This window comes from Stegodyphus dumicola, chromosome 9 (assembly GCF_044657685.1).
Source record: "Stegodyphus dumicola isolate Sdum_Otavi_A_Nest chromosome 9, ASM4465768v1".
In the NCBI taxonomy this organism is placed as follows: Eukaryota; Metazoa; Arthropoda; class Arachnida; order Araneae; family Eresidae; genus Stegodyphus; species Stegodyphus dumicola.
The window spans coordinates 159633334-159645347 of record NC_140776.1 but is presented as its reverse complement, the minus strand read 5'-3'; the positions used below and the strand labels follow the sequence as shown (position 1 = coordinate 159645347).

At 28.7% G+C, this 12014-nt stretch overlaps 1 protein-coding gene across 1 annotated transcript in view; it reads left to right on the top strand.

The window, feature by feature from the left end:
• LOC118188819 (mitochondrial carrier homolog 2-like) overlaps positions 1-12014 on the top strand; it is a 42055-nt gene that overhangs the window by 15499 nt on the left and 14542 nt on the right. Inside the window, exons 6-8 of the mRNA XM_035359337.2 lie at positions 265-324; positions 4983-5076; positions 5175-5207. Coding sequence (XP_035215228.1) covers positions 265-324; positions 4983-5076; positions 5175-5207 — 187 coding nt within the window. The remainder of the gene's footprint in view (positions 1-264; positions 325-4982; positions 5077-5174; positions 5208-12014) is intronic.

Below are 12014 nucleotides of genomic sequence, written 5' to 3'. Positions count from 1 at the left end.
ATCACAATTTTGTTGTTGACTTGATGTGATTAATGTGTGTAAATGTGTGTGTAGGTATTTCACTTTTCATGTCTTAAAAATATTTTGTTAATTAGTTAACTGCAATGTTTTATGTTGTGCTTTTATAAATAATTAGCAAAAATTATAAATTTTGTGCTGAATACAATTTGATTCTGAAAATTATTTATTTTATTTTACAGTTTTATTGGTACTTAGTATAAATTAAAACCTAGCCATATTATATGAATGAAATATTCTTTTCAGAGGTATCTTTGCATCTTTTAAAGAGATTTTCCGTCAAGATGGTGTATTAGGTTTCTTTTCGTAAGTAGTCTTATTCATGTATGATAATTATTGTAATATTTTAAAATTTAGGTGTGTGATTAATTGATTTTTTTCATTTCTGTTTGTTATCGAAATTGGTTGTTCATAATGAATTTTTGATTTCACTATCATCTTTGGAACTATATTTTGAAATCATAAATGCAAGAAACTGAGCACATGAGAAATATCTTTCAGCAAGATAATCAAAAATGCAAAACTAGACTCTCAAAAAACTAGATTTTGCAGATCTCCTTTTATACCACACTAGCTGTTACCGGGCTTGCATTGATATGTTACTTTAAGGAAAGAAAGTGCTTGTGTATGACTGAGCAATCAGTTTTTGTTTTGGTGTTATAATTGATTTCATGGCGAAAATAATAATTTGTGATGACTATTGCAAATTCACTTTCAAAAAGCAATAAAAATGCATGTGATGCAATAATATACAATCTAATGCATGAAAAATTAAGCATTTTATGCTTTGTTGAATAATACCACACTTTAAACATTTTAATTTGGGCAGTAGCAACCCACTTCTCTTAAATAGCCAGGTTTGTTTATTAAATTCAAGACCATATAATCGTATTTTCCCGAGTGGCAACACAATTTTTTTTTATATCACTGAGTTTTCTGATTTAATTTGAAACATATATATGTTACACTTTCTAGAGTGGCAGTGAAAAGCTTTTAAAATGCTGAGTATATAATCAGAGGTTTGTTGAATTAGTGTAAAATAAATGCATATAAAGAGTGTAGACTCCATGGGCATTTTTTTTTTAGAAATCTTATGTAGACGTAGACAGGATTTTGAAAGTTGAGTATTTCAAATGTCGTAAAGATAAAAATTAAACTGTAGATTTGCATGAAAGACAAATAAACAAACATTCATTTATATATATATATATAGGTACTATTCGGTTTCGAGGTCCGTAAAAAAATTGCAGCAAAAATGTATGCGCAAAAGTGCCAAATCTAGCAAACGCGCCCATTTAACAGCGCGCCAAATCTAGCGTACATGCTGATTTCAGATTGCATAAGTTTATATAGTTCTATATTTATTAAGATGGCATTGAAATACTAGTTTAATTTTTAAATCCTTTTTTGATATTTTATGGATTTAACAATTTGGGAATTGCCCATGATGAAAAGTCGGCAATGGAATTTTGGGTAAAGTGCAGAATCGCCCACTGCTTGACACATTTTTAAGAATTGCACATACTCGGTATCCATGTGCACATCAACCTATTTTCACTTAAAAATCCTATAATTGCACAAAAAATGGCACTGCGCACACCCTTGACTTTATCTATGTGCACATCGACCGATTTTCACTTAAAAGTAAAAGAAAATTGACAAAATCCAATTGTTTTTACTCTTGTAAAAAGCGGCAAAAAATAAGTGAGCAGTTCTGCACTTTACCGAGAATATTTTCAAAGAAAAGGCATCATTCATTATAGAAAATTACGTTTGAACAACCAACGAGATGAAATTATGCTTTAACGATAAGTCGGTAGGGAAATAGCGATGCAGGCATAAATTCAGTTATGTTTAGCAATTTTTATATAAATTATAATAATGATCTGAAATAGTTATTTACTCTTATGCTTCCATTCAGTCATATTTAGCCTTTTTCATATAAATTATAATAATAAAAAGTATTATATGAAATTAACCTTTCATCTAAATTCCTTTCTTGCTGCAATTATTTTTGGCAGCATTGGCATCAACAATAGTTTGGCAATTTTTTACGGCCCTCGAAACAGAATAGTACCTATATACAGTCAAAAGTATCCGGACTTGTCGGGACTTCGGCGATTCCGGATTATCGATTTTTCCGGATTATAGATCATCAGTTTAAATCTGGTAAGATGGCATGCAGAAATTACAAAATTAAAAATATGAAACCGTAATTTATGAAATAAAGAACAATTAGGATCTAAAGGGTATCAAAATTTACAAAAAGAAAAAGCTTAATATTTATTTGTTTACTTTATTAAACATTTCTTTCAGTGTAAGTTGTTTAAGTTGTTTCGTTTCATGTGATAATACTTTCTCTTTAATTCTATTAAACAGACATAATTTCTTGTTTAGTTTCAAAGTTCCGCTGTTCAAGTCCTATAATTGCTGTGTCAAGAATACCGACTAATTTGTCAATCGAAATTTTTTCGTTTTCAATAACCTCTGTGTCACTTTCTTCACTATCGGAAGCGAATTATAATGATGAGGAACTTTATTTAAATCATATCAAAGATGGAGTACATCGAGATGAAATACTAGATTTAGTAAGGAATTATAAGCCAAATAAAATAAAAGCATCTGCCCTGAAGATAAGGATAGTGCTGACAGATCGACTTCCAATTCATTGCGCCCCCCCTCCGCCGCAGGGCAGCGTGAAATTGATAAACAGATTTCGGATTTCGAAACAAACTTTCACTTTGCAGATCCTTTACATATTAGTAAATGTATATCGAAAATTCTACTTGACATAATCGAAAGTTCAAGCTTACTTTTATAAAATTGCTCTAACAATCTGCAAAGAATAATAAGCCGGATCCAATTCGAAGATTAAGGAACAACGCAATCTGCAACATAACTTAATTAGATAATTTTAGCTTAGCTTATACCGTTTGTTATACATTAAACGCGCATGCATGAACGTGTTGTTGACGCATGCGCAGAAAGTTTGTAGCTTTGAGGTCTGGATTATAGATCATTCCGGATTATGGGTGTCCGAATTAACGACTTTTGACTGTATATATATAGAGAGAGAGATTGTATTTACTTAATTTTTAAAAGATTTTAAGAAAATTTTTTAAATTAAATTCATCATAAGATTTTTAAGCATTTCTCCCTTTTTTCTATCATTTACAAATTAAAAAATTGCAGTTTTTTCTCCCGGAATAGTTTAAAATTGTTGTGGGTGGTAATTCAAACTTTTTTTTATGAAAGGAAGTGAGTTCCTTCGAAATATGGTCCATGTAATCCAGGGACTTCATGCAATTTCTATGTGGAGGGGCTTCATAAACTAAAATTAGAATTTGAATTAATTAATGTTATGTAGACTAAGCATAATATCTAAAATAATTAAACAACTTTTTTCATTTCTGTTGTTGTTTGTAATTATCTTTTATTTTTCTGCAGGAATTGTAATGGCAATTGATATATTTTCAAAGGGTAATAAAAATTCCATAAATAATTATTTTTTATGGGTTCTCTGACTTTATGAAGTTTGAAGACAGCTGGTTTCTAAAGCAACCTTGTCTTCATTAGGTAAACACTTTTGTTCAGTGTGGCCTTTTTGTTTTTCCTGAGCGGAAAAATCTTCAGTTTCAATGTTAAGAGAGTTTAACCCTTTAAGTGATATTGATTTTGAAATCATGAAGAATTATGCTTAAGTAATGCTTTTTTAGCTAAATTTATATATTAGTTTTTTTATTTCAAGAACTTCCATTCATTAAAATGATTTTTAGATCACTGCAGTAAATAAAGGAAAACATTTTTAATTAACAAAATAATGTAAGTCAAGCAACAATATATATTTCATGATTAAATAAAAGCTGTCATGTCACTCAGTTAGGTTTAAAATAAAATAAGCAGTAATGGAATTAACTTTTTAAGTGCTGAGGGAAATAACTGGAGAAGAAACATTTAGATAAATGTCCAGATGGGTTTCTTTTTATGAGTTACTTTCTCTCTACAAAAGGGTAAGAAATTTCTTTTGAATTGAGGGGGGGGGGTAAAAGCAGATATGATGACTTTCATTATTTAGTAAATATTAAAGTGGTCACATCTTTATGATGTGCAGAAACATTTTTATGTTATTATGCAAAAAAATAAAATAAATAAATAAATAAAATTAGCTAAATAAGTTTTATAAAATTATTAGAATTTTATTAGAATTGAGTGACAAAAAAATTTGTAATGCACTCTAGCTGGCAAATTTTAGGAATTTCATGGTTATTACATGAAATGCAGAAATGCAAGGCCAGAATTTCATTGTTTTATGTGAAAAACTTTATTTGCAATTTCTGGCTGTCAATTTGGAAAGGTTTGCCTCCATTATTTTATGGTATATTGTTGATTTTTATTCTTTTGATATGAATGCCAGGTGATGATGGCAGATGGGAAAGATAAGCAGCACCTGTCGTTGTTCATTATTTGGCTAGGTGCATCCCACTTTAGATTGAGAACTCTGCAGGCTAGATAATCTAAGGGGATCATATGCACTTTCAGCTTGATGTATTTTAAGCTCCCACTTTTCACGAAGGAACTATACATTGACAAACATCTATGCATTTTCTGAGATTCAAACATGAGTTAGGTTTAAAATAAAATAAGCAGTAATGAAATTAACTTTTTAAATGCTGAGGGAAATAACTGGAGAAGAAACATTTATTTTTGTCATTTTGCAATTTAGTCATTTTGCAATATTTAGTCATTTTGCAATGACTTTACTTTGAAGGTATTAAATGCCTATAAATGCTGAATTCCTTAAAGCATTTAAAAAACTGTTTTTCTGTAATGGCAGTGTCATTGACTTATTTTTGGAACTCTGAAATTTTAATTATATAACATATTTCATTGTATTTTTGAAGCTAAGAAACTGCATAATTTTCTTAAATATTTTGTAGCAATTAATATTTCTTCAATTATGTTAGTGGCCTTGTTCCAAGACTCATTGGAGAAATTCTTACTTTGTGGGTTGGAGCAACAGCAGCATTTTTAATTAATACATACATAGTAGAAGAAGAAGTAAGGTTTCTTAACTTTAGTATTTACTTTTGTGTGAAATTTTTTGAAAGAGCTTTAAAATTTTAACTTTTGCACTAAATTGGAATAATTTATTTCAGACATTGAAGGGCTATGTAAAAGCTTCTATGTCAGTAAGTATGTTTTAGAAATTTCTTTCAAGTATATATCATATTATTCTCACAAATGCTGTAGAATTTTCAATATCATGGCTGAATAATGACTACAGCCCATGTAGATGATTGATTCTCCTCCCCCTATAGCATTCAGATATAGCAGTTTCTGGTTAACTAGCACTATATCACACTAGACATGAATGTTATCTAATCTAAGACAGGATTGTGCAAAACTTAACTAATTTGCAATTCAAATCATATTGTTTGTTTAAAAGAATAAGCATTTAATTAAATTCAAAAAGCAAATTTCAAAAGTTCATTAAAAAATGAAAATCAGCACAGGAAGCTAAAGCTGCCAATATAATTTAATATTGCTCAAACACATTTGTGTCTTCAATGCAATCAGTGCCACACAAATTCAATTAAGTAGAAATCGTGTTGATGGTAGGCAGAGTTGCACCGATATCTATTTTGCCATCTTCACTGCCTTTCTACCTTTCAAGAGTTTGCATAAAGCTTCTAGTATCAAGATCAATAAAGTAGTATTTATGAATCACTTTTGTGATATTCATATCCAGCAGCTGCTGATTTGTCCATTTTATGCACCATCCAACAATCAAACTTTCTGAAATTTTGTTTTCTTTTGTTTGTACTGCTGCAATCAGTCCTCTTGCTTTACCATTATTTAACATGCTTTTGATTTGCTGCTCTCTTGATATGATATAAACTGGTTACCGCATTCAGCACTTTACTATGAAACTGCAACTTTTGTCCAATTAACTGGAAAGTATCCTCTTATATGGTTAGTATAATATTAGAGATGAGCAAAGCCGTTCCTTTAAGGGATCAATTAGAATCATATGCTCGGTCAAGTGAATCAGTTTTTTTTTTTTTTTAATGATTCACCGCTTACTAACAATGACTTTGATGAATGTGCTCGAAACAAGCGTGGATCAAGAGTGGTGTGCAAAGATGGGGGAAAAGCAGAAGCAACTGAAGGAATGTGAAAGTTGGGATCAACTGAACCAAAATTCTCACTCCCTGGTCTGTGGTCTTTCAACTATACTGTTGAGATTCCCTAAAAAAGACCTTTCTGCATGGAACAACAATAAAATTCTGAAATAAAAAAATGCTAAAAGTTAAAAAATAATGAAAACTAAACTCATTTTTGTTAAAGATTACATTATTTTATTATTATAATTAATATTTTGTTGCTAATACAAAGCACTGTGTAAAAGTAAATTTTTAGATTGGAGGCAGATCTCAATGAACAGGTGATTTTTCTTTCTTTCTTTCTTTCTTTTTTTTTTTTTAAATCTAATTTGAGAAAATGATACCAGATATCATTCAAGGTTCTTCTATTCAGTAGGGTCTACATTTTGTTCTACAACCTTGAAAAAAAATACATTAGATAAAAAAAATTACATACTGATTCTCAAGAAGATTACAGAGAAATTCATAGCTCTTAATTACAAGACATTAGTAGAATAAGTAAATAAATAAAAATATTAATTTATTATTTTACATAATTATTACAGTAAAATTGTACAAAAAGGTAATACCGAATATTTACCTAATACCTATACTAGAACAAAGTATTCGAAGGATCTAAATGAATCTCAAAGGAACAATTCTAAGAAAGCAAAAAGATCAAATAAGCAAGACTCTGCAGGAGCCAGATTTGTGGCTAGAGCAAGAGCGATAAAAAGAGTGAATAATAAAAAATTAATCGGATCTGCAGCTGGAGCAGGAGTGATGAAAGAATGAATAATAATGACTCCAAAGGACCCAGATCTGCCACTAGCGCTGGAATGCTGACAGCTGGGAATCCGAGAAACTAGTTCTTCTAATCTACATGTTTTAAACAGATCCTCACACTACCAGAAGGGGAAAAAGAAATCTCCGTCCATTTGCAAACAGAGGTGGTCAGTTTCGCTGAGATGGTTTATTTAATGTTTTGTCTGTTAAATACTAGATTGGACAAAAGCAAACCCAAAGCACACATATATATATATACATAACACACATACACACATAAAAAATGGGTCGGAGATGTTTCTGGTAAATAATAAAGGAAAGACTGCTAGTGAAATTAAGAGGAATAAAATTTTTTTTGCCACTCTTCCCAACAACAGCTCTCAGTAAACTGTTAAAGAACAGCCACACCATTTTCTACAGAGTGCTGATCATTTATTCAGTAAAGTGAATTTGTTCCAAAGTGGATCATCCGTCTCTATATAAAACAAATGATTTTTTTTCCTTCTTTTCAATTATTAGATTTTATTTCCACATTGATTATTCAATTAAAAAATGTTTTGTATGTATAAAATAAGATGCAAACAACTTTTGGGACAAAATTAAGTTATGAAATAATTTTTTTAGTTTAATTTTTAAATTTGCCAACATGTTTGACTAAAATAAAGAAGTGAAATTAATTTTAATATGGGTAGGTCCTGAAACTAAAAGTGAAATACTGTCATTATTTTTAGTTAGTAAAAAATATTACTTTTGTGTTCTTGATAAGATACATATTTGCTGAATAGTGAATTCAATGCGAATATTGTGCACATTCATCTAAATTACTGCAATAACTTTGGTAGAAATATTTAGTGTATTCTGCTATCTTCTTATGCTGTTAAAATCATCAAGGGGGGGAGTGAAGAAGTTTAAAAATAAATTGAAGGAAATTTTATTCTGTTTGGTCTAGAAAGGAAAAATGGTAATCAGAATTCAATTGTAAAATACCTATTTATTCTCTGGATAACTTAAAATTCTTTACTGTGTCTATAGAATGATAGAGCTGTGTGGATACCTAAGATGTATAACGGAAGACACGATGCATGCATAAGGAAAGCTTAGCAGATGTTGCCATAGATTCGATACATGATTTTATTCCTTGATAACTAATTTTTAGGACACACATTTGCTTTACACATCATCAGTATGGGTGTGAATGCACTTCAACAATTTTATATAACTTGTCACGTCCATAGACAATTTATGAAGCGAAGAAATAAGCATTGGCATGTAAAACAATTTGCATAGAATTTTTCGTGAAAATATAAATTTTAATTTAAATAATAAAAATTTGAAGATAATGATCACTGAAAGTAGTAAGTGTAGGAGAAAACAGGAAATAGAATTAGGAAAGAATTCATTTCTCACATATTTCAGCTGCAATAAGTCTTGAAAAAAAACCGGCATGTTAGTAATAAATTTTTTGCTTTGGAGAAAAGTGTTTAAATTTTTTTTGCACAAATTGCTCATCAGCAAATAACCTCCTTATGGTTTAAGCTAAAGCTTCATACCTAACAAAAGTTATGTGTAGTTAATATGAAGTTTTTGAAACTACTTTTTGATGAAATGAAATGAAATTTTGTTGTTAAATAGTGTCTAGGAGAGTATAGGAAGTTCATTTATAAAATATGCAATTCTCATGTAAATATTATTATTCAATTTTTCAATTAAATACAGATTATTTTTATTACTCAGTTTTTTTTTTGGTAATCATAGAAATTAATTATAGAAAACAATTCTAGAAAACATAATTATAGAAAACAATTTTAGTCAAGCATTTTTATATTAAAATTTTTCGTTCCTGAGAAGTGTATTCTAATTTATTTCCAGTTTAATTACTATATATATATATATATATGTGTGTGTCTATAAAAAGTGCTACATAACATTTAAATTTCTTTTTTATCAAATAACATTGGTAATCCAAAACCACCTGAATAAACATTCACATTCATAGTTTTGTCTTCAAACTTTACATAAATTCAGGCATAGAAAAGAAATGTTTAGGGGATAGAAGTGGAGTTAAAATGTGTTTTACCATCTGCTAGGTAGCTTAATGCACAGTTATTTTATTGTAGTAAAACAATAATTTTTGTTGATAGTATCAATTTGACAATAAAAATAACTGAAATTTATTATCTTTGTTGTTATTTCAAATGACATTGCTCAGGTGTTTTAGTAAACTATGTCAGAATTTGTTACTATTTAACCCCTACCCCCAAAAAACTGTTCTTATTCATTCAAATTCTTAATACATGTGATTTACAAAATATATTTTTATATTAAAATTTATGTACTTTTATATTAAAATAATTTTATCCATCTAGAAGTTAATGTAATGTTTTTACTTCAAAAATCTGATATTTATATGACAAATAATTATAATTTAATTAAATTTATTTTCATATCCAGTATTTTTATTTAATCTGGGGTTTTTAATTTCCGTATTGTATAGTGCTGGGTTGTACATTATTATTTGCTGAAAAGTAGAATGTTATTGCTACATATACTGAATTTACTTGCAAATAAGAATTCCTTCAATGTACGGCTTCCGTTACATTTTAGGATAAATTTTAAGAAATCAAAATGTAAGAAAAATTTGAGTGTAAATATGATTAAGATAAAAAGCAACCTACCTAATGTAAAGCAGTATTTTATTATGATGTTGAAAGAAAAATAGGAAAAATTAATGATGCATTATTCTTTGTCTTCATGCATACCAGCAACCAGTGTAGTGAATGCAACCTAAATCAAAATTATTAATCTAGACATGGCTGTTATAATCAACAGTAGTTGCATAGTTTACACATAAATTATCTGTGGACTTTATTTAATATTTAAACAGTATTATTATTGTGTATATTTGTGATAATTAAATTCCTTCTTATTCTGTAATTTTACTTGCTGGAAAACCCAGTTATAAGAACCTGCCACATTTTTGTTCTAAAATTTGATAAAATTTCTTTTCAATTTCTTCTTTATTTTTGAGTGAATAACAGTAATTTTAAGGTTATTACTTATATAATGTTTTAAAGGATAGATAGATAGTGACAGCACTTCTACCTTTCAGCAGATAACATGTAGCCTTTTAATTATGGCTTTATTATTTAAACTGCTAATAATAATAGAAGAAATTTCTATTATTAAGAAGTATTAGGTAATTTATGTTAATATAATTTATTACATGTTTAGATATTTTGTGGAATACATGTTACAAAAATTATTATTTATTTTAACATTATGATGGAAATTTATACAACCAAAATTACCAAAAATGCTTTACAATTAATCTCTAAAATTGCCAAAAACATGTTTTAAGTAAGAATATATTTAATTATAGAGAGATTAATAATATAGAGGCTTACAATCTGAAATCTGGATGACTAATACTTGGAATCATCTAATATCTAGACTTTTGGACAAGTAGCATAATTTTTTTTTTTTCTTTTACAAAATGTAGGAAAGGAAAATATAGTACCAAAGAAATATAAATGCAGATTTGTCATAAAAACCAATTTTTCCCTGAATAACTGTGATTCCTGTATGTCTCTTTCAGACACCTGCTGGTTAGGAAATCAATGATGATCAGTGACAGTACATTGAATGTTAGCTATAACCATGCTTTTGGCTTTTGAATGGTTGTGGAGAGGGATAACATTTTTCTATCTGATCTCAACAATAAGTTCTAAGATGCATTTGTTTGGAGTCAGATGCTGCTCATATTGGTTTCCTTTTGTTGACTTAGCAGCTGAGAAGAGAGAAAAAATTATATTGCAAAGAACTTCAGTTCAGTTAACAAAACAAATTTCACTCTTCGTAAACTTTTCTAATTTGATCCAACTTACTATTTTTTGCTACCTATTATTATTACAGCTATCTTATAAAAATTAAAGTTTGAATTTTCGGTTCTGGCAAAAAGAGTTTCTAATTCTGGAGTTGTAGCTGTATCTTTAAAGCAAAAGCATATTTGATAATGGCTTTTTCTATAGCAGTCTTGGCAAAAAGAAACATCATTGGTTCAATTCAGGCTTAAGACAGTTCGATTTCAAAATTCAGCAAAATAACAACCTCATTTTGGTGTAGATTTTGAACTTTGTATTAGAAGGCAAGATTTTCCATTTAAGGAAATTTGGAAAGAAATGTCAAGAAGTGGTTCTAAATGAAGATGATGTTGCAGAAGATCTCCATCTTGATGACAATGAGATGATCAGCATTTAACTAAAGGATGGCCAAATCTGCAGTATGTTTTTTAAATTGAAAAAAAAAAAAAAAAAAAAAAAAAATATTGTTGCTGATAGTGAAGTTAGAGTTTTTGAAATGAATGAAAAGATTTCGATTTGCAGTTTAGTAGAAATTCTCTACACGGCAATTACACTGAAATTTTGTAACTGAGCAAGAAGTTTTGACTGTCCATAAAATTGAAGAAAAAATATTAGTTGAAGAAATGAAACAGCTTAAAAACTATTTTAATTCAAAAAAAAAAAAAGTATACTAAAACAAGTGAATGAATATTTATTCCCCTCCCCCCCAGTGCTCTAAAATCTGGAAATTGCTGTAATTGCTGAAGTCCTGATGATTCTGGATCTCGGACTTTGTATTGTATTTAATTATAGAAAACAAAACTTGAGTTTTAAAAAATCCTCGAAGAGTGTATTTAACTATGTATTTTTATCACTATCATGCTTTATGAAGAAGTTGTTTTACATCAGTTCCATAAACATCTTAATTTTTAGGTAACTGATAGCAGAAAATATATTTAAAGTAATAAGTTTACTGATATATTCAGATAATTTTGGTAGATATAGTTAAGTTTTCTAAACTAAGTATTTGTTTAAGTATGCATGGTTTATCTAAATACCGTAACTTAAATTCAGATTTTTAAGATCGATAGTTTGAGTTTAAAAAAATGTTTAATAATCAATATTTATCTTGATTACAAGCTTCTTATGTATGTATTCAATATCATTGTATTTCAGTAACTTCTACCGATCTATTGCAATATGGAAAATTCCAATATTTTCTTTATTT